Source organism: Falco naumanni, chromosome 3, assembly GCF_017639655.2.
Source record: "Falco naumanni isolate bFalNau1 chromosome 3, bFalNau1.pat, whole genome shotgun sequence".
In the NCBI taxonomy this organism is placed as follows: Eukaryota; Metazoa; Chordata; class Aves; order Falconiformes; family Falconidae; genus Falco; species Falco naumanni.
In genome coordinates this window covers 16,439,804-16,463,026 of record NC_054056.1, presented here as the reverse complement: position 1 = coordinate 16,463,026, position 23,223 = coordinate 16,439,804, and the positions used below count along the sequence as shown (strand labels likewise).

Sequence of the window (23,223 nt, the reverse complement as noted above, 5' to 3'; positions counted from 1 at the left end):
ACTCGTTACAGGTGGCCCCACTGGGTCGGGCAGAGCGTTTAACAGCCGTCCTTACCAACGCAGCCAGTACCAGTGATGCCAGCCAAACAGATTTTTCTAATGCAAATATTGTCCTGTGGGTCCCCAAGGACTGTGGGCAGACAATACAGGCAGGGGCTATGCGCCCACGCTGGGTCACCCACAGGCTGAACGTCACCCAGGTTGTCCTCCGGCCACCAGGGCTGTCCTCCGGCCACCAGGGCTGTCCTCTGGCCACCTGCCCTGTCCTCCAGCCACCCGCCCCTGTCGTGAGCGCATCAGTTTCACTTGCTGCAAGGAGATCAGAAACACTTGCAATCTTTCTCAGGACTCCTTTGCAATATTTGGTTGTAAAAGGACGATATGAAGATGTATTCAATCCAACAGACTTGTTTTGTGCTGGTTACATTATCTGGAAATCTAATTTCCTGGGAAGAGGCCATCCCATTTTACAGAGACTAAACTGCTAAGAACCTCAGCCTCTATTTTACTCTATCTAAATTGTGCTTTCCTTGCTGCTGATGGCTAATAACTCCGGTGCGAGCTAGCAGACTGTCACACAACATACGTCTCGCAGCAGCACAAGGAGCAGATGCAAACCGGCTGACATTTAACTGAAAAGAATTACAGTAAGAAAAATTTTGCACTTTTTCCTTGACACACAAAATGATGCACTGAGGTATGAAGCCTGTTCAGGAGGGAAAGCTGTTCAGGTCATTCTCATCTGGCTTTTGTTCCTTCTCTAACACGTTAAAGACAACCATGGAATGATCTCACAGAGGACTACGACTGCCATCCGTATACACCATTCCCACGGCTTCAGAGATGGGCACATCGTTTTATAGCGCCAACCATGAGCTCTGGGCCATTTTTAATAACCCCTGCTGACTTTCACTAAGGGTAGCGCACCATATATACGTTCATATATGTGATGGCCCCTTTCCCATCCATCGGCCTGACGCGAGACATCATCACAGGCATGGACCAGCCAGAGGGATGCAGTGATGAAGGCGGTGGCCGTGGGAGGTGGCCGGGTCAGAGGATCCTCGTGCCAGCGGGGCTGGGCGAGACAGAGGCATCACAGCTTCATTAACTGGGGGCAGGCGGCAGCAGCGCAAGACATGGGTGACCGCTGAGGGCAGACATTCAATAGAAAGGGAATAGAGAGATAGTCCTTCAGCAACAAAAGATGATTTTGAGAATAAAAGCAACCAGGGTAGTAAGCGAGACATTCATGCAGGCAGAAGGACAGCAAGAGAAGTACTCAAAACTGCAGGCACCCGGGAAGTGATTTATTCGAAACACTTATAAAAGCCTGCCTTAGCAGATAAAATAAAAAAGGGGGGTAACGTGCTGCAGGCCAAAACACTGCATATTAAAAGAAGAAAAAAAATAATAAAACCCACCCTGTGCTAGAAGGAAAGACTTCAGCCTTGGCAGCATCTGCTACGAGTCCTCCTCTGCCCACGCCAAAACAAACTCCAAATCTCCAAACTCAAATTATAATTTGCTTCACTACAGAATTCCCAGCCCAGTCCCCAATTATGCCTCTCCGGCGAGTGTGAAACTTCAGCCGACAGTGTAATACATTCACCGACACCTGCAGACCTAATAATTGACCAGGGAGGATGTGGATGATATCAGCACAACTGCTGCATTGCTACTGCAAGCCTCAGTGTCCTACACCAGGAAACAGCTTTGCTACTGCAAGGTGCATAATTTAATAAACCATTAACTCAAACCTGAGGTGAAGTAAATTCAGCGTATTATGTATTTCAAAATAGCATTAGAATTCAATTTAAGTGTCACCAAAAGCCTAATCCTCAGTATACAGAGCATATTAATAAGTGTCTTGGAGCCTGTGGTTTGATTTAATTTCCAGCTGAGTTGTGCTGTCGCATGACTGCGATCCCTGCCGCGAGGATATCTCCGTGGTGGCATCACCGGTCCAAACCGGAGCAGAATCGGAAAGATGCACGGTCCCGCTTTCTGGGGTCTTCCCAGGTAAACAGGTGGGTGTACGCTCGAGCAAAAGCAACCCAGCTTCCCGTCGCGTCCCTCCCGGGTGCCACCCTTCAGCTGCTGATGTTCCCCCCGTGACAGCAGGGTCCTCAGCAGGGTCCCCAGGCTTCCCCCGAGCAACCCCGCTTTCACCTTCCCTTGTTGCCATGGGGACAAAACGCATCTTGGTAATGTGGGTGCTCCTCCAAGCTGCTGGGAACGGGCAGAGGGCAGGCTGCGCAGGCCAGGCTGCCGTCACATCCATGCCGTGCTCCCTGGATTATGCAGAAAGAGCCACCGCTGGCTTGGGCAGGGGCTGCCCCACCCCCAGCCCTGCCAACCGAGATGCTGCTCACAACCCCCCCAGTCAGGCATAACGTGCAAATGGTGCATCATTTCCACCAAGGGCCAAAAGCATCACATCTGCTTTCCATTTCTGTGGGAGTTGGCCACGTTTTGGACTTTTTTACACCGCCCCTGTAATAACTCCTCTTGATTAGCAACCCAGGCACGTCCCGCAGCAGTTTGGGAAACGCATCTCTTCTATAAATGACAACAGATTATTTAAGCAACAACTAAAGCACTCTGACTGCTTTTTAGTTTGCTCGCATTAACGTCAGTCTCCTCGTATATCTAGGGAATGAATCCGGGATTTTCTTGAAAATGGTGGAGAGCGATACAAAAATAGCAGACTACTCGTCTAAAATAAAGTTATGTGTTTGAAAGGGTTGGAAATTGTTTTTTAATCACTGGCGTCTTTCTTCTGGAATATAATCTGCCAGCTATACATTTTGCTTTTCTATCCAATTTCTCAGGAAAATGCAGCAAGTGTGTTAATAAATAATTTATAAAAACATTACAAAAGATAAAGCACTCCTGCTAAAATGTTTCCAGCCTCTGAGATACCAGTTCATTTTTAATCCTCTCCGCCTCCCCTTCGCTGGAACATCAGCAGAGGGTTATTGCTGCCTTTCTCCGCAATCCCATTTTACTCATCCCGCAGATGTCAAAGCACATCTTTGTTTTGCAGGTAGCCAGACTGATAAAAGAGGACGGTCCCAAGCTCAACATTCCCCACTACAGAGTTTTGTCACAGCACCTCTTTCTCAGGAAAGCAACACTGATTTATTTTCGCGGTCCTGCGTGCGAGGAGGGGTGCGAAGCACGGACGCGCCGCTGACTCTCCTGAAAAGCTCTTGCAGCTACTGCTCACTCCAACGTTGCGTCCTTCCCCCAACAGCGAACGCCCCACGCGCCCCGTGACGCCAAACGGGGACTTTGGAGCGGTGCACAGGGCGGCTTCCTTAGGAGGAAGGAGATGGCCGGGAGGAGGAGCACGTGCGATGAGCACTGCCAGATGGATCTTAATTTTAGTGAAGGTGCAGGCTCTGTGAGAAGCTAGCATTAGTGAGCAAGTAAAACTTGAGGGAGGAAAACCCAAGCAAAAATAGCCTTCAGCTTGAGCAGGTCCTCTCCGTGCCTGCATCGGAAAACCAGACTGCAGGACCAGAGCAGGGCTTCAACGCACGCAGCCGCTCTGAGCGCACGTTAGGGGCTGAGAAGACAAGTGGAACACAGAGCGTTACTCCATGGGGTCACCCCTGGGCGACCCCCCGCAGGCACCGGGGCTGCCCCCCCAGCCGTCCCTGCAGCCCTGGCTGGGCTCAGCCACCACGTCCTTCACCTGGGTGCCCAGCGCCTTCAGGCAAGTGCCCTGACCAGCAGCAGCCGCGGGGCAGCTCGCCACTAGCCAGAGCTGGCAATCATGCTGCCCCGAGCGGTGGCCCAAGGGGCAAGCTGCAGGCTGGCAGGGCTAGCAGGGGCGGCAGGGCTGGCAGGGGCAGCAGGGCTGGCAGGGCTGGCAGGGCTGGCAGGGGCGGCGGGGCTGGCAAGGCAGGCAGGGGTGGCAGGGCTACTAGCAAAGCGGCAGGGGTGGCAGGGCTGGCAGGGTGCCAGGGGTGGCAGGGCTGGTAGGTTAGCAGGGCTGGCAAGGCTGGCAGGGGTGGCAGGGCTGGCAGGGTGGCAGGGCTGGCAGGGCTCCCGCCACTCGGCTGCGAAACCCAGGAGGTGTCACAAAAGCAGTGAGCGGGCGCGAGTGTCGGGGAGGAGAGCGCGGCTGTCACCGCCCGTGATGCTCAGTGCCCATCACGGCAGCAGGCCGCGACAGCAGCCCCGGGGCGGCACGGGGGCGATGGGGAGGGGGTGACGAAGAGCAGCCCGGCAGCAGCTGGCTCCTCTCAAAGCCAAACAGCTCCTCTCCAGCTTCTGCTGCCCAAGGCGAAGGCGAGAGGTCTTCCAGCAGCGCAGCCTGCAGCGCCGTGGCTTTTGCTTCATTTTTATTTCGCTCAAATGCTGGGGTATGGCAGAGCATGACGGGAACTGTTACCGCCACAGCTCTCTCTAGCGAGAGTTAAGATGAAGTTTTGGGGCATCCGTGCTAAACCGAACTCCAGTTCTACCCAGCGTGTGGAGCCACAAAAAGGCTCCTTCAAACCCACTTGCTCGCCCCGGGGTTCAAGCTTTGCTGAGGGCAGTGCCAGCGGGGCCCGGGGCTGGCTGTGGTGGGCAGCTGGGCACCAGTCCAACGCTCCCAGCAGCTTCTGCCCGCCGGCCAGAAGGAACGAGAAGGGTTAAGGTGTCTGCGAGGAGGCACGGCTAATGCCCCTCTGACACGGTTTCTCTGAAATTCATTTCCAGGAGTAAATATTGGTTAGAAACACGACCAAAAATCCCCCGCCTCACAAAATAATGAAACCAAAAAATTACTACAAGAGTGAACAAAACCCCTGGGATTTCAGTTGGACCGGGCAATACTTCTTGCACAGCTCCACCGACTCCAGGAGTATTTCAGATCTTTAATGAGCCCTGAATAATGTGATGGGAAGTCTTGAGACACGGTTGTTCCTGTGATCGCACGGCAGCAGAGACATGGCAAGGAGCACTGTGCCTTCAAAAAGAGCTGTCAAGAAGCTGAAAGGAGAGAAAGGAGAGAGTGGTCTTTCAGAGAGATCACGTCAAAGGAATATCAAGGAAGCATGAAAGGGGCATCCACAACTTTTTCTTTCCTCCAAAAACGCTTTTGCACACAGAAGCATCGTGAAGCCTGGCAGAGACACAAGGGGACCGACTGCTGGATACTGTTGACTTCTGGCCGGAGCAGGTATCAAAAGCCCTTCTGCTGCTGCAGCTCAGAGCTAAATCGGTGCAGAAGACAATTCTCTCTCCTGGCAGCACCGCGTGCTCCCGCCGCACTTACCGTCTTCTCCCACAGCACAGCTCAGGTGCACACTTTACACTAACAACAGGAACCTGAGGCAATTAAAGCACCTGTTGGTGGCAGGTCCTTGTCTGGTCCTGCAGAAACGATCCTTTCCAAAGGGATGCCTGCGCTGAAAAGGCACCAAGGTGGATGTATCTGTCCGAGAAATATCACCAGGGGTTCACGTTCGCTTCTCCCCATCACAGCACTGCCAAAGGAGAAGGCAAAGCTCGGGTCGGACAAGGGCACTGAAGAGTGTTACAGCAGTTGGGAAACCTTTAGAAATGGTGGCATTTTCATGAGAAAGGCAGGACTTTTTCTGCCTTTCAGCCATGTTTGTGGCCATGTGTTAGGAACACGGGAGTTTCTCTGTCCGTTTGGTATCGTGGTCCATCTCGTTTGGTGTTGTGGTCCATCTTGTTCAGTGTCATGGTCCATCTCGCTGGGGCTCTGCCTGTGACACGCTCTGCATTTTTCAGCAGAATTTAACCCTCCGATACCCACAGCCTCTGACTGTATAAAGAAAATAAACTGTATAACACCTTGTATTCTCTTCTAGATTTCCTTAGCTTTACGGCAAGCAGCAGCCAACAGCCTCTACAAGGGGGCAGAGACCGGGCACGAAGACATGGCAGAAGTAAATAGCGTAAAGGCCACAGGTCCCAAAGTGCCTCTACCACAAGTTACGAGTGCTGTTGCTGCCATCGCTCCTGGATGGGATCCTGGACCTCGGACTGTTCAGTCGCTGCCCCAAGGTCACCCAGCCCATCTGCACTATGATGCTGTGGGTCGTCGCAGCAGCGTGCTCAGGATGCTGAGCCACGCTAGTGCTGGTTAAGTACCCTGTGCCCTACTCTGCTATCCATCAGTACACACTTAATTTCATCATGCCGGCTAAAACTCACTCTGGGAAAATGTGCTAGCATAGCAGCAACAGTTTATATTCCCGTTAGAAAAAATGCAAAGGCTCATTATGCTGAGAGCCTAACCTACACCTTTCTCCCCAACAATACGGGACCGATCTAAAGCGCCCACACACTGAGCACCATCTTCAATGCTTTATTGCCCAGTCATTTCTATTTTACCCCAATGAAAAATAAAACCCCATTACTAAGCAAAAGTCTCAGGAATTTTTATGAGGTTGTAATGCTTCCAATTTATGTTGAAAAAGACCAAAATCCTCAAGCTGTCTGGTGCTCCTCCAGCCAGGGACGTGGAAGATGCTGCTGACACAGCCCAGCACAAGCAATCAGACAGGGAAATGCTGCTCTGCCGGGGCAGCAGCAAAAAGGAATGGGAAGGTTTTCCTCTGGCTTAGGTTGTAACAGAAAATTTGAGGCCAAAATATACAAAATGAACACCAAATTTATGCAGGGCAGCTGCGGACATCATGTAAAACATTTTAACTGATTTTCAGGCCTTGATGCTTTCTGCCCACAGCTTTCAGACGAGCTGCATTTGAGGAAGGGAACACTCAGGGAACGTCAAGCATCGGTGCAGATATTAACACTAATAAGCAGCTGAATATTCAAGTGCATCAGAAGGAAGAACCCAGGAACAAACAGTTTAAAGAGAAAATATTGCGTAAGTCTCTGACATTAAATCAGTGCCGGTGGATACCCTGCAGGGTACAGCTGGCACAGGCAGAACCACAGGGGGGGTAACTGAAGACTGCGAACAAAATATTGCCCTGCTACAGCATCCCCTGAGCGTCTCCCACGCGCTCCTTCCAGGGCAGGCATCTTGCCTGGACCTCACCACTGGCACAGCCGCCGGCGGCCCCTGACTTTCCTCTGCCATTTTCTCCGCCGCGGTAAAGCATCCCAGTGGCTCCTGCGGCTGCTGAGAGCACCACGTGAGCGTGCAAGCAATAAAGATGAAATGCAATTCCGCCCCCCCCCCCCCCGGCTCCGAGAGGACTGGATTATCACATTTCAGCAATTACTGCGAAAGCCAAATTTATGAGAGGGCTCTGAGGGGCTCCGGCGTCTCCCCGTGCCAGCACAGCTCAGCCCACACCCCGCTCCGCTTCTCCCCCTCGCCCACGAGGACAGTGCCGCTCACATGCTTCTTCATCGATTTTGAATAATTCGGTGAGCAGTTCGTGCGCACACCATGTGCAATGGGTATCTGCCTCCACATTGCCCTCGAGGGCTGGCGGGTCTTTGACCAGTGGAGATGAACAGGTAGACACCAACAGGCTGACCATCCCTACCCGCTCATATCGATGTTCCCCGCTACTCCCATGTCCACCTTTATCAAGAAAATCTCACCTGTTGGCAAACAAATAAGCTAATGAACATTCTCTGAACAAATGCACGGGCTTTATGGGAATATATGATCATAATTCACTCTGGTTTATCGCAAGTTTTCTCCAGCTGAATAGGAGGATGTCCTATCCTGTCGGCAGCACACTGTCAAGGATTCCTGATCTCGCCCTGCTGTGACTGATTAAATTACTGGAGAAAGTGGGGAGTCATTCAAAAACCCAAACAAATAATAACATTAATGAAACCTGTGTGCCTAAAACACTTTCCCCCCATATTTAGGCAAACAATTACAGAAAAGATGGCAATATATGAGAAGTTCTGCCCCATGTCATGAAGAACTAGTATTTACTTACTATCCAAATTCACAAAAAGTTTTTAGCATGACCCTACAGCCCACTTCATGTGCTTCATTAAAAACAAGGGCAACATTTTCTTTCTTTTCCCCACATTATTACTTCCCATAACCGCAGCACCTTAACACCAGCACTACAAAATATACCAAAACCTGCTAAAGGCAGGATGGAAAACGATGAATGTCCAACAACCAGCTGCATGGCACAAGCGTGGAGGAGAGCAAGGGACACATCGCTACTAACGGGTAAAGACGAAGCCTGCCTCCAATAACCCTTGCAAACAGCAGCCAGCCCTGGGAGCCTGGAAGCTAAATTAATTTCCAGTTCCTGGGGTGCCAATTACCAATACACAGAAGGGAATGCTGCGTTTTGCCACTCAGCTCTGCCAATGTTTGAAAATTGTCTGTATCTGAGAACCCACATTTTCCCTGCCTTAGTCATTACGAGCACAAACAGGTTTTTTTCCTCCTTCTTTTTCCGTCGACAGAAAAATCTGGTGCCGTTTTGAAGGTCTAAACAGGCGTAGCGCAGGTGTCCGGCTGGTGGACAAACGCAGTGCAGTGTCTGCGCCAGAGCCTGCCCAGGAGCTGGGGACCGGCCATCCCCCACAGCACATCACCGGCCTGCGCCCGCCAACAGCCAGGGCACCGCTTTTATGGAGCTAACAGGGAATGCAAACCAACAGAACCCCAAACAGGCTACTGAAGGGTCCTACCCAGCACCCCCTGAAGAGCCCATCTGCAGCCCCAGCCCCGTCCTTTCCTCTGCCTGTCACCCAGGGCGTGATCTTCTGTTTCTAGGCATCAGGAAACTGGAAGAAAAAATGTGAGAAAGCTGGTGTAGGACACCACCACCACCACCTCGGCTCCAAAAGGTCCATGTGAGAGGCCACCAGCACCCAGGGCTGGACCGTCTCCTGCTGAGATACGACAACACTTGCTCGGCAATTACAGCATCTATTAAAAATACTAAAGGTGTTTGGGGTGAGGAGGCATTTAAAATCCGTTACCAAGAAAGCTTGAAATGTCTCAAAAATGTAACCCCCTTCTGAACAGCGAGGAGACCTGCGCTGCAGTGCCTTGTGCAGCAGAGCTGCCACCACCACGGCTCCGCGCCAGCCGGCACTCGTGGCCACCGCGCCACAGCCTCTGCCGACGGCAGGGCAACTGCTGGCACCAGAGACTCACACAACTGCGTCTTGCCCGCTGACGGTTCGAGCTGGCTGGTTTTCATTTCTCATCCCTTTGACCAGTCTGCAGGGAGAAGGCACGTTGTGTCAATCATAAATGACAGGGCAAAGTTGTTTCGTCACGAAATCGGCTACCGCCGTATAATTAATGGCTACAGCACAGCATAAATGCACAGGAGAGACTGCTGGTCTCTGTGGCTTGTGTGAGTCTTGGCCTTTATGCTGAAAATGCTAGTCAGAAAAGATCAAGAACAACTGCATGGGGATTTTTAATCAATATCTAACCTGACAATAGGATTTGGAGGAAGATCATCCCATAAAACACAGGCGGCAGCACAGACTAATTGTATTTGCTTCCTATTGACCTGAGGCTCGCGGGCAGAGCGCTCCGTATCCCAGGAACGTACTTATACGTCTCTGTAAAAAAACGTGAAAGTCACCCATTCGCCTCTGCGAACCGAAAAGCTCTGCCGGAGGCTCACGTGAAACACCGCCCTGCCCGTGCCCATCTCGGAATATCAAAGTCATCTGCTGGGTGGTGCTGAAGCAGAAGACTCAAGACACAGAAACCACCTTCTCCCTCTCTCCTTCTGGTCTCGCTCCCCCTGACTCCGACGCAGAGCTGAACAGAAACATTGTGCAGATGTTAGAAAAGCGTCATCTATTCTTGGCCAGCTCTTTTCTCTCCGGCTGCATAACCTTGAGCGCATGATTGAAGGATGCCCATTTATGCCTGGGAGATGCTGTCATGAATCACAGACCCCTATTCCTCCCACAGTGAAGGCACAGCATGTCCTTGTTTCAGAATGCCGGCATACTACATCCCCAACGAGATGTGCTGCATCACATTTTATAAATAGGCTCGTAAGAAACGTACTTCCCATCCACTCATCTCAATCCAAAGCAATTACCAGGGCAAAGAAGATGCTTAAACGTCGACAGGCACCCTCGGAACGTGAGCCAGCCAGACCTCAGGGTACAGGTAAGGATGCTGTGGTGCTGCAACACAACTCATTAGATACAAGCTCGTTAACTGCCACAACAGCCAAGTCCAGCAACACTTGTAGGTAGGATGCAACAAACCAAAAAGCAATACAAAGCTTGCAAGATAAGAGGGATGATGTACGAGGGGAGAGCCAGCCCACAACTGCGCAGGACCTGGGACTGCCCATGGCCAGGGAGCACTCGGGCTCTGTGAGCACCACTAAGGCTGCTGGATAACGGGTTGAAATCATGGGAAAATTCCTGATGGAGAGATGGGTGAAGCTAGAAAATGCTCTCTCAAAAGTAATGGAAAAAGCTTTGCGGTTTGGGATCGAATCTCCCTAAAGGTCACAGCCCAATTTTAGTTTGGAGCTCTGCAATTTGATTTTGCGTCATCTGTTCCTCTTGGGATCTAATAGGAAGGACTCTGCTGTCTGCCCTGAATTTCTTCAGAAACAGGGCCCTCCCTTAACATTTTCAGTTTATGTGAACACGTTTCATGAGCCGTCCCCCAGGGACTCCAGAAACCTCCTGGCACCCATATGGCAACTGCACCTGGGCTGACAGGGGAACCTGCGGCACCTTTTGGCCCTGGGCAGTGCTTGTACCTCCCCGAGCTCTTGGGGCAGTGGATGGAGGATGCTCCCACCCAGACCCAGCCCCAGCTCCTGTTCTTCAGTCGGCAAGAGCTGAGAACCAAGTGACCTGCTATCCTGCCCGCTGTGGTCCTCCCTTCCTTCACAAGGATGCCCAGGAGAGACGCTGCCTCGGGAAGCACCGCCATGCCATGCCAGCAGTTATTCAGAGAGAATTCTGAGTTTTCTTTGAATTCCTGCATCACACCACACATCATGGGCACTGGCAGAGACGGATGCTGAACAAGGCAAGCAGCTGCCTGCCGCCCTGGGCAAAGGGGACCGTAAGTTTAGTGGTTTTGCGCAGCTCGGCACACCGAACCACGAACATTTAATGGCTTCTTTAGGCACACCTGCCCCCACTCCCCCTCTTTCTTCTGCATCCAACCATGGATGCCAGTCAGGACCTCGAGAGGCTGCAGGGAAAAGCGCTAAATGTCTGTGGGATCAATGCGGCCGTGTTGTGTTTTCAGTGGAGTCACAGCTTACCTCTGTGGGGCTGAAACGCTGCTCCCACTGCTGCAGCAAAGCCTCTTCCCCTTTACTTACACACAGCATTTATAAGCACAGGATGCAAACGGAGCCGAGACGCACATAAACATCACAGAGGACAGTGACATTTTGTGGACGTTCCCTCTGATTACATCCACAGTGTGGGCACCACCCTCCGTGGGTCGTGGGGTGTCTTTTGTGCAGCAGTGACAGCAACAGCAATTTCTTTTTTAATATGCACGTGCAATTGCAAAACCAGGGGCAAAAAGGCAATGTTTTCCATTTGTTTCTTGAAACAGATGTGGCTTCCCTTAGACCTGTTTGTTTTCAGGACTGCAGGGGTTTCATCTTTAAAACAGTTGTATTATTGCAATATGTGTCAAACGCTCTGTTCTAACAAAAGAAAACAAACTGCTTTCACTTTGTAAGCAACAGTAACCAGTCAGTAATATAAACAGCTCTGCAAGCATAAGGGTGAGCATCTTGGTCCAGCCAATGCCCACCCGGGGCAAACTCCCACACGTGAACTCCAGGGCACCCACCGCAGCCCAAGGAGCCTGGTGGGGATCAGGTCACTACCCAAACCCTGCAGAAATAAAGAGGAAAACTGCCTGACTCCTCCAGGGGCTTCACTGTGCGCACAGCAACCAGAAGAAAAGTCACTGAGCAACGCCAAACCCCTCCATCGAGACTGAACGCCCCGCTGGAGGAAAGCAGATCCCCTGCCAGGCTGGCCAGAGGGCTGCCCCAAACACAGCCACGGGGTGATCCTGCCCCACGGCATCGCACGCCGGTGCAGCACTCGGCATCCCGAGCTCCTGCGCCTGCCTCGCCTCAGAACAGAAAAGCACAAGCAAAAACCTAAACGTCTTCAAAATGGGAAAACCCAACCGAAAACCTTCAAAAAGTCTCACCTGAGCTGACTCTGTTCAGGGAATGTTTGAGCTGGCATCAGCTCTGTATTTGTAAGAGAAAATGCATCATCCCTCTGAACAGACACACACAACGAAGAAAATCCACATCCCCTTGGGACACCACCCCCCCCCTCCCCCGACCAACGAGAGGCAGGAACGCCGACCTCCCCGGACGCAAACCCGGCCGAGCTCTGCCGGATCACCCCCGGGGCGAGGAACTTTTCATCATCCTACCTGCAGAAGCCAGTAGCACCTTCTGTGAAACGTGGGGATGATGGAGGAATGGACGTAGCAGCCGTACAAGCACTAGGGACACAAAAAGAGAGAAAGCAGAGTGGGGTTAGCGAAGGAAACCATCACCCGAGGTGGCGGCGCTGGGGACGGGAGCAGCGGTGTGCTATCCGCTGCAGGATGTCATTGGGAAATGGGCCCAGGCAACACCAAACACCAGATTCTAGCACCCCAATATTTTTTTTTTAAACATTGCTACAGGTTACCGAATCTCTCTGCAAGCCCCCCGCCGCACCGCCACTCAGCTCCCCGCGGTGCTCTGATCTTTGCTTAGCTGCATTTTAACCTTTGCTTCAACATATTTTTATTTCCCAAAACACATGGCACAAATATCTCTTTTTCAATCGTTTATCACCTGGGTCTGTAAACCGAAAATTTAGGGTTCGTAAACTGAAAAAATCGCTGTCAGGTGATTTATACAGCAAAATGCCAAGACAGTTGCTTTCTTTTCTTCCTTTTATTTACATGAACTCTGCTTCTCTGATTAACTGAAAGCAGTAAGGCTAAGGAATTCCTTCCGCAGGAAAAAATCAAATTTCCAGTACGTTAAAACTTTTCAACACTGCTATGGGTTGGAAGCCAAGCCCAGCACAAACCAAACACACAAAACTCTTTTTAATTTAAAAGATCCCAGTACAATTCCTGTCCACAAGATTTGTTTATTATTAAGAAAGTAATATTATTTTCTGACTCTGCTGGCTTTTAATATAGCACGCATGGGGGATGGGTGTGCACATAATGATATATTCTGCCATACTGAAGGTGATTAGTTTTCCTTAAATGCGAGATTGCAACAGCCCAGCAATCTGCTCGCAGATATTTCCCCTGGAAGATTGTGGGCCATGTATATTTTAGGCACACCAGTATTCTGCCATTACGGAAAGAAAAAATAAATCAATCCAACTGCAGGGATTTTTACGGGGAATTTCCTTTTTTGTTGTACTCCAGCAATGGCATCGATGACGACTCTCACAACGAATGCGCACTCCACTCACCGGCTGCCCTGCACCCTGCAGGGCGTCCTCACCGCTCTGGGTGCGGGCATCGCCACCAGGCACCCTCCCGGCAGCAGCGGCTGCAGGACAGGACTGCCCCGGCCAGACTTCAGCGAGACTTTAAACCACTGAAGTGGAACTTGAGCAGATGGATACTGGAAAAACGTATTGCTGTATCACCGTCCCAGTCGTCTCCAATACCTGTTTTTGCAGATACGGGTGCCACGCATCGAAGGCTGATGTGTGGCACTGAGGCTTTACCGGCACTGGTGGGGGTGACCCACTCTCAGTGCTCCAGGGACACCATCCACCTGGCCAGGCGGGACACGGCTCCATCCACGCCATCCCCCAGCGCAGGGCGCCGGCCATTCGGCATGAACACAAAGGGGCCAGGAAATCTTCATTTATGCTCCATCTGCCTGGAAGGCACCTCACAAAGCGCAAAACCACAAAGTGCAAGCCCACTCAGAAACTGCAAACCCACCCAGAAACTGCAAACCCACTCCCAAACTGCAAACCCACTCCCAAACTGCAAACCCACTCCCAAACTGCAAACCCACTCCCAAACTGCAAACCCACCCCACAAGCAGCGAGCTCGCCCGCCCTGAGCCTGCTAGCGTGCCCCGCGACGCGGCGGGCGCAGAGGCGCATCGTCAAGCGCGCGCTTATCGGCGAGCACACGGGGAGGCTGGCGGCAGCGTCTCCTCCCCAAGATCACCGCTCACAAGGTCGGCCTGAATTAAAAAGGATTTAAGGACCGCTGGCTGCTATCACCGAGTTATTTTTAAAATACAAATGACAAAGATTAATAATGTTTTTAAATGTGTCAAGGGTACATCCCACACACAGGAAAAAAAGCAGGGAGGAAAAATGAGCGGGGGAAAAAAAACCCAACACCCTGCGGAAAATAATCCAGAGAAAAGCTTAACATTAAACCCCCACCGCTCAGCCTGGGAACAGGCAGTCACCATTTAAGATAATCCTTGACAGCAACTCGGGGCTGCACGGCACCCGGGGCTGCATTAAAAGGTTTTTCATGTTCAGTTCTGCTGACCCAGAGCACGCCCCCCCCCCTCTGGAAAGCAGCTTGGCGGGTGCAGCATCTCCCAGTCCGACCAGCTTCCCAGCGACGACAGGGAAACTGGTGCGGAGTGTGTCATGGGAGGACCCCTGTGACAGCTGGGAACACCTGTATCACCTGGTCTGACATATATCCATATATACACCGGCACCCCCCCACGGGCGTCCCAGCCCCCATTTGCTGTGAAGCCCTTTGAAATGCCACCTGACAACAACACACCCCCACCACAAGCCCTGACGCCGAGCTGCCGGGCTCGCTGCATCCACAGGTAGGAACGCTGCTCCCCGTCTCCAGATCTGTCTCGCACATCATTCCAGAGGTGTCAATAATGAATTACATAAAAGCATCCCTCCTCCATGAAACTGGTTTTCAACATCTCAGCAAACTGTTAAGCAAATCCTAACGGTTCACAGAACCGACAAAGCATCCAGAATACAGATACAATTTTTTTCCAGTTTTCTTTTCTCCGTGCCTCCCCCCTGCCAGCAGCACGGCATGGGAATCTAGTTCTAGATGGATGTTTTGGGCCTGGATGTTCTAACTTGGGCAGCTGGGCTGAAGGAGACCCAGGCACAAGCCAGCCCCCCGCCTCGTGGAGACAGCGGGAAGCGTCCCCACGGCACCGGGCACTGGCACCGAGGGAGACCATGGCTGCGGAGAAATGCGCTGTGGTGGGAGACATGGACCCTGGAAACCCAGCATCTGGGAGGGAGACAAAACGAGTGATGGTGGCAATAAAACCGACATTAATTTACAGATAAAAAGGGGTATAAAAAAATGTTCAAGATATAAATAGAAACCTTAGAAAACTGAGCTTCGTTGTTTTGGAGGATTTTCAAGGTTAATGAGTTAAGCGCTGTTGGATGACGTAAAACCTGAGGTCTGACAGCGCGGTACGTGGGGGTTCACAGGCAGAGGGTGCACGGTGGCGATCTTCCTGCGCCTGGCTCCGCTGACCCCCGCCTCCAAGATGGGGTGGCGATGAACCCCCCTGCCCCGCACCCAGGCCGGGCCACCAAGCGCCTGGGCAGTGGCGGCCGGCTCGACACACCACGCTGCAACTAATTAGCAGAACGGAATTACCTCCCTGGCTGGCCTTAGGAGACAGGGAATCAGGGCACGCTTAATGCCCCTAGCTAAAGGAGTCTTTAAAATGAATTCTTGCTCAAAACATGCAAAAGGGGTTTCATTAGCTGAGTTTTCTTTTTTTCTCTTTTTTTTTTTTTTTTTATCGGAGAGGTAAAAAATGCGTAGGGCTGTGTGTCTGTGGCTATGTTAATGCCAGGCTGGGCGCTCAGCCAACGCATTAAGTGAAATCGAATTCCTGAAACCAGCTTTAATCAGCAGATTTTTAAGGTTAGAATGACTCTCTCCTCTGGAAGGCTTGCCAAGGTTAATTCTGTCCTGAGCAGGCTGAATTAATGGGCTGGACAGGGGAGAGCATTTTTTTTTCATGATTCTCTCTTAAGTTTACAAAATCTCCAGCAGAACAGAAATGGCATTTCTGAACCATCTGAGGAGAAACGCCACTTCAGCAGCTTATCGATTTCTGGTTTGAGAACAGAGACCGAGACGTGAGCGGCCGCCGCTCCCGTGGGAGCCGGCAGCAGCGGGTCCCCCGGCGAAGCCCCCGGCGGCACAGTGGATGCCGCTTGCAGGGATCGCTCCCATCCCTGTTGCCATGGCAGGACCGGGATGCCCACGGCGGCGGCATGGTCCAGCGCTAGAGCATCGGGCGCCGCGGTTTGGGGAGGGCTGTGCTCCGTGCGAGCCGGGGCTGGGGGTGCAGGGAGCCCGGGGTCCATCCCAAAGCCCTGCGGTGGTGGGGGGTCCCTCTGGGGGCTGAGAAACCAGCCGAGAGCAGCCGTGCAGGCAGCTCCCCCTGAGCACGAGATCCATACCTGCCCCCAGACGTTCACGCTACACGCATCTCCTCTGCAGCCCCCGCGCTGCTCCTGGGGAGCCAGGCCCTGCCAGCTCTACTTCATCTCGCACCTTTTTAAAATCGACAGATAATTAAAGAAAAAAGGCCCTTCTCTGGGCAGAGGGGGAGAGCTGTGCAATTACAACCGCCTGCCCCTCCATTTATATGCAGTCCACATCTCGCATTATCAAACTTCTGAAAAGTGGAGGGAGGGGAAAAAAAAAATCAAAGTATTAGTGGATTTTTTTATCCTGAGCATCTTAAAGTGATTGTGGCTTATTTAAAAATAATACAATAATGCTGAGGTGTTCTCCCTTAACAAGAACACCTTGGGAATGGGAATAGGAAAGCAAGAGTATAAAAAATTCAAGATAGGGTTGGACAGGCTTTGAAATTCTTCTCCCTGGTGAGTTACACTAGTGGATATTTAAAAAAAAAAATAAAAACTGCCTAGATTTTGTTCAGATTTTCACACTGAATTCCCAATTCCCTTAATAAGAAGCTAAATCAATCTTTAGAGAACAAATCACATAAGACCTGTGGCTCTAAATTATTAAAATATACTTGAGTAATTTTACGGTGTGAGGCTTCAACTTCCAAAACCCCAGCAGCCTGAAGGCATCACCGACAGGATCCGTACAGGTTTGGGGGGATAAAGCACGGGGGGGGGGGGCGGGGGGCAGGCAGGGATGGACCAGGCTCCCTGCTGGGTGCTGCACCCTCCTGCCACGCTGCCCCTCCCAAACAGCAAACCCCGGGGATGTCCCCTTCCTCCCAAGGGACACCGTGCTGGCCTCCCTCTCCCCCTGCCAGCAGCGTTTCGGATCCATCTTGTTTCTTTTGGAGAGGGAAGAATGAACCTGCGGGGAAAGGGCACGCGTTCCCTGTGCGGGATGTGCACGGGAATGCCTGAACGAACAGTCTCTTCAAACGAATGTGTGCATGGCAACGGCAGAAAACAATGCCCCAAATAATGGAATCAGACGACCAGACAAGTGAAATCCAAAACATGGTCTAAAAAGAATTAAAAAAAAAAAAAGAAAAAAAGAAAAAAAGCAAAATCACCCAAATAGGGGATGTGAAATTCCTTATGAAAATGTTCCTGAATAAAGCGAATGCACCTGCAAAAGGAAGGGCTGCTGCCTGCTGCGGTAGGAGCCTGAAGCCCACGTAGAAATGGCCACCAAACGCCCCAAGGAGCCTGACACAAGGGAAGCATCATGCCCTAAGAGCCGCCGGGATGTGCACTCCAACACGGGCTGGCCTGAGCCATCCCGCCGTCCCGCGCCAGCGGGGTGTGCAAGGCAGTGCTGGGAGCTGCTGCTGGTGCCGGCCGCCCTAGAACCGGGCGCAGCGCTTCCCACAGCCCGCAGCAGGACCCCTGGCAGGAACGTGATGCCGATGTTCAACATCCAGGGACAGGGACAACGACCACTTCAGTGGCCTGTGACACCGGTAGCGTGGGAGGACGGAAAGCCACTGCCACCACCCTCGGCTCTCGTGGTGGTGCTGAGCAGCACTCACTCAAGCCTAGCAGCTCATCGCATCCCCGTTACAGCACCGTACTGCGCGGGATCGCTCCTGTAATTACATCAACCATTGCAGAGCTTCTCCACCAATTTCCATCAGGGAATAGCATAGTGCTTGCAGCAGCAGCACTGCCACCGTGCATCCCGGGAAAGCCAAGCGAGGCGTTAGGTTCGTTCTTCTCACCATCCTGAGGACAGGGCATGGGTCTCCCGAATTAGCAGCTGTGTCTGAGCCCAGCTCTGCTCTCCCCAGCCCCGCCGTCAGCTGCGCAGCCATGCACCGCCCTGGCACGGGCACAGCACGGGAGCCGCAGCCCTGCAACAGCATGCAAGGCTGCAGCTGGCACAGGTTTCTCAGACGTGGTAAGGGAACATGGAAAAGCAGCTTGTCGGTTCTATCGGCATCCTCCAATGCAGTAACCTGCGTTTTGGAGACACCAGTCAAAACGCAACCATCAAACCCACTCTGCCATCCCTGTCACAGGTACTTCCATCACCTGTTCACACAGACACCACTGTTATCCCCTTCTTCTCACCAACTTCTTTGCATCCCAGCAAAGACACCATCCAATCTTCCCAATACCGCTTTCCCTGGTTTTCATACAAATCATGATCAGAAAAACATGTTAAGTTGTCCATAGTAATACACTTCTTTTACATGTACGAGCGATTTTCCATCTGCACCTGTAACAAGCACCCACAAAATTCTCTGCCGATCTTCTCCAAGAGGGCAGAGCGCGGTCGGAAAAGCAAGGCGACTGAAACCCTCCAGTCTCTAACGTGAGCTGCCTCTTGGCCACTGCCTCAGCAAGCATCGGAGAAACCCCTCAGATTTTATGTGTCACCTCTCTTTTCAGAGAGCGCCAAAGCAAGCACCCTCTGAGATCGGGTTATCTTGTAGCAGATGGTCCTTCCTTCAGGACGGGGATGCTGGAGCCACAGACACGTTCCAAATCCATTTAAACATCAGATTAGGCTCGCCCCTGTCAGCCGCAGGAGCTGGGAGACGGCAGCGGCTCCCGCCTGCTCCATTAATCAAAATTCAGTGAGAAAAGCCAATGTGATGCTATAAACCCCCCTGACTCGATGCCAACACCACGCACGGGGAACCTAGTGCCATCAATCTTAGTTTTCCTCCCCTGGCAGCGAGATGTGGCTGGGGAGGGGGGAGCAACAACGGGGGCTTGGCCAAGCGAGCGGAGAAGCAGGTTCTTGACAAGTCTCGGAGGGCAAAGCGATGCACAGTGACACCAAGCTGATGGGGATGCGACAAGAAACCGACCTCAACGTTTCCCTGTACAGATCGGCTCCGTTTTGGCTTTTTAAAAGAGAGAGGTGTGGTGGTGGCTGGAGCCTGTGGCGCTGAGGGACCACCGGGGGGGCAGGCGGGTGGCACCCGTGGGTCTTATTTTGATCTACAACAGGGAAAAAAGTGTCGTAACACAGGGAGGCATCCAAAATTTCCCGTTACTGCAGCAAATCTTCAACTGAAACACTGCTAAACACGTTTTCTCACTCCTGATCTCAGCCAAACACAGATGTCAGGCAGGTCGTGTTTCGCCCCAGCGTCTACAGGCAGTAACTTTGGTTCTGCAAAGCGCAGGAGCGATGCTCGGCTCTCAGCGCTGGGCTGATCCACACGGCTGCCTTTTAGCAACGTCAACAGAACTTAAACAACTGCTCGTAGTTTGCCACTTAAGCTGTAGCCCAAAAACGAAGGCTCGGGTTCTGCGGGACTCTACAGCCGGCACGGCTGCGGCACTGCAGCACGGCCTCTCTGCAGCACCGGGGCACCAGCTGCCGCTCAGGCACTCAGCCTGGGGCAAGAATCTTGGTTTTAATCCTACTGGATCTTTTTCTGGCGTGTTTGAAATGCTCCTGATGCCCTTGGTGTCACCAGCAGTTACAGCTAGATAAAGTTTCTGGATTGAGCCCAGGGATCTCGTTGGATGGCTAATCGCAGGAGAGGTTACCGCAGCCTCAAAATCTAGAGCCAAGCTCCATTTGTTGCAGGACCTTGTCACTTCTGGTAGCTTTTGTTACCAAATATTGTTCTGTTTACCTCAGGAGTCGTTAGAAAGCAATTTTTGAAATGTTCAATATTTAATGAAATATTTAAATGTTTAATGGGTTCTTTTTCAAACCCTGTTTTCCCTCTGTGGAGTTCTGAAGTCACTGCAAGGATTGCGGGTTTTAACTTTCTTACTGTTAGAAATGATTCCTCTAACGACGTCAGCTAATGGGCAGAACTCTGCATATATGGGTACCGATCTTCAGTGCCCCAAATTCCAGAATTTCTATTTTATGCCCGCAGTCCCACACTGTACACCTGACAAGACGTGTCCCCCCGTTCCCAGTCTGACCTTCAGACCTTTCTTCACGGCAGCCCCCTGCACAGACTGCGGCTCTTCACTTGAAGACTTCTCACTCAGATCCCTGCGAATGACTCCTGTCTTTGGCACACTTCCCTGCCTCTTCCTTATATGCGGGAAGGAGAGCAGCCCCTAGAAAGTGATGTATTTTAGCATCTTCCCTTGATTTTCCCAGTGAATGCCATTTTCTTTAAATCTACTCTTTAGCCTCTCTACGTATTGTGTTGATGCATGAAAAAGACATACGCTAAACTGCGTTACCTGTCTAACACTGAAGGACAGTGACATTTTTCCTCTTTAACATATATGAGGGGTTTTCCCTCGTCCAAAACCCGCAGGTCTGGGAATGTGGTGCTGCAATCGCTGAGGCTGGCTGTGCAGGCGGCACGGGGTGCTACGCTGGAGGGAGAAGTGGATGGGGGCTCGGCAGTTCCACCTTGGCAGAAGGTCCTGCTGGGTTCCCACCTTCCCTGTTAAGATGCTAACGGCGTGTGGCCGTTCCTCCCGCAGGACGGGGCTCAGTAGCCACAGCCCTGCCCACTGCCTTGTGCGGCCGGGCACCACTGGATCCTTCCCATCAGCCCTGCCGCCAAGGAAAAGTTATGCAGGAACGTGATGATGAATCCAGCGACGTTGTCATGCAGTGAGTTAAATTATTGTTTAATCGTCAAGTCAGTAATGGCGTTTTCCAGCCTGCCCAAACCTCTCTTTTCTTCATGCTGGCAGCCTGTGCCTTCAGTCAGAGCATTTACCGGTACCGTCCGCTGGCTCCTGCATCCTCCAGCACTCATCCACCCATCTCCCACCTGCAGCTCCCCAGCAAACCACAGCCCAAGGTCCAGCCTTCCTGCAGGCTCCTCTCATCCCGTGCAAGCCCCCTCCTCTCCCCATCTGAGGGTGCCTGGAGCCGGACCCAGTCGCTGCCCCATTTGCCACCACCAGCAGCATCACCACAGAGAGGTTCGCCTGGCTGGGGTGGCGAGAAGCATGTTGGCTCCTTGACCTTCCAGCGCAGACTACAGCCACACGCTACGCACCAGCTATCAAACTCTTGATTTTTTTTTTTTATACTGGTAATTCTTTTAATAAGAATTCTTTAAATATTTATGGAAAGAAACACACGAGATCGGTTTGAGAGGAAGCGACAGCTATAATCTTGGCGCGCTCTGCAGCAGTCCTGCCAGCCGCTCTGCAACAAGAGCAACGACTTGCAGAGCCTCCCAATCCCATGGCAGAGAAACTTCAGCCCTGCTGCAGCTGCTGGCAATTCTGGTCCTGGCTGCAGCGTGGCGGGGCTTCAACACCCTTCCCAAGTCACCTAACCCACGTCCTGCAGGACGTCATGGTATGAAAAGCGCAAAGCGCTGTTTCTCCAGAAAGTGAACACTAGACAGCGTCTCTACAAGTGCACAATGTTGATACGGTTTTTCTGTTATTTGTGATGCTGTCAACTGTGAGACGATCCAACAGGAACTGCCCACGCCAGCCTGCTACTTTATTGCTCAAATTGGTATTAGCCACACACTTGCAATTGGGTTATCCTTGAGTTTTGACTACAACTAACCTCATAAAATCTTTCATGAATTCCGTAGGAAGCAAAATCCACAGCCTGGTCCTGCTGTAGGATCATTGGTATGCAGCCCTGCACACCCACCTGCAGTAGCTGCCTGTTCATAAATGCATATTTCTTTATTAATATGGGGATACTTTAATCTCAGTCTAATTTTACCTTTAGGGAAGCTATATCCCGAGGCTGCCAGGAGCTAAAACCCTCCAGATGCAGCGGTGTAATTTGTATTCAAAGCAGCAGGTCTATCTGTCAACATGTTTGTCTCCCCTATCTGCCAACTCTTATTTATAATCCCATTCAGATTAATGAATGACAGTAGTTCTCATCACAAGAAATTTGATTAATCAATTTAAGTGCTTAATCACCCTGGCCTGGGTGAGAACTGCACGGGAGGGATGCTGCCTGGATAGGGGCAAAGTTGTGAGAGGTAGGAGGAAAACGGCACAGCTTTCCCTCGGGAACAATGCAAGCAGGGAGCGTGCACGGGATCCTTGACAGGATTACGAGCTTTCTGGTTTCCTTAGGGCCAGCAGTCACGGCCAACGAGCCACGAAACACCCTTTTCAAACTACCTCCTAATCTGGCTTCACACTACCCTGCTACTCGCGTTGCTCATCACCAACCCCCAAACCCATAAATCATAAATACCCCAGAGCAGAGGGGATGACGGTGACAACCCAGTCAGGCATCCTGGAGGCCGTTGGACTGCTCCAAATCGGCTGCCAACCCCGCCAGGCATCCTGCACCGCTTCCTGCTCCGAATCAGCTGCCACCACAGCCAGGCATCCTGCACCGCATCCTGCTCCGAATTGGCTGCCAACCCCGCCAGGCATCCTGCACCGCATCCTGCTCCGAATCAGCTGCCACCACAGCCAGGCATCCTGCACCGCATCCTGCTCCGAATCGGCTGCCAACCCCGCCAGGCATCCTGCACCGCATCCTGCTCCGAATCGGCTGCCAACCCCGCCAGGCATCCTGCACCGCTTCCTGCTCCGAATCAGCTGCCACCACAGCCAGGCATCCTGCACCACATCCTGCTCCGAATTGGCTGCCAACCCCGCCAGGCATCTTGCACCGCTTCCTGCTCCGAATCAGCTGCCACCACAGCCAGGCATCCTGCACCACATCCTGCTCTGAATCAGCTGCCACCACAGCCAGGCATCCTGCACCGCATCCTGCTCCGAATCAGCTGCCACCACAGCCAGGCATCCTGCACCGCATCCTGCTCCGAATCGGCTGCCACCACAGCCAGGTATCCTGCACCGCATCCTGCTCCGAATCGGCTGCCACCACAGCCAGGCATCCTGCACCACATCCTGCTCCGAATCAGCTGCCACCACAGCCAG

General features: G+C 52.1%; 1 protein-coding gene across 10 annotated transcripts in view; it reads right to left on the bottom strand.

The window, feature by feature from the left end:
• The window catches only part of CAMTA1 (calmodulin binding transcription activator 1), a 323,207-nt gene that overhangs the window by 127,879 nt on the left and 172,105 nt on the right, over window positions 1-23,223 (bottom strand). For all 10 annotated transcript variants that reach the window (XM_040588315.1, XM_040588301.1, XM_040588306.1 and 7 more), the window contains one exon: window positions 12,350-12,421. In XM_040588315.1, the coding sequence (XP_040444249.1) occupies window positions 12,350-12,421 (72 nt within the window). The remainder of the gene's footprint in view (window positions 1-12,349; window positions 12,422-23,223) is intronic.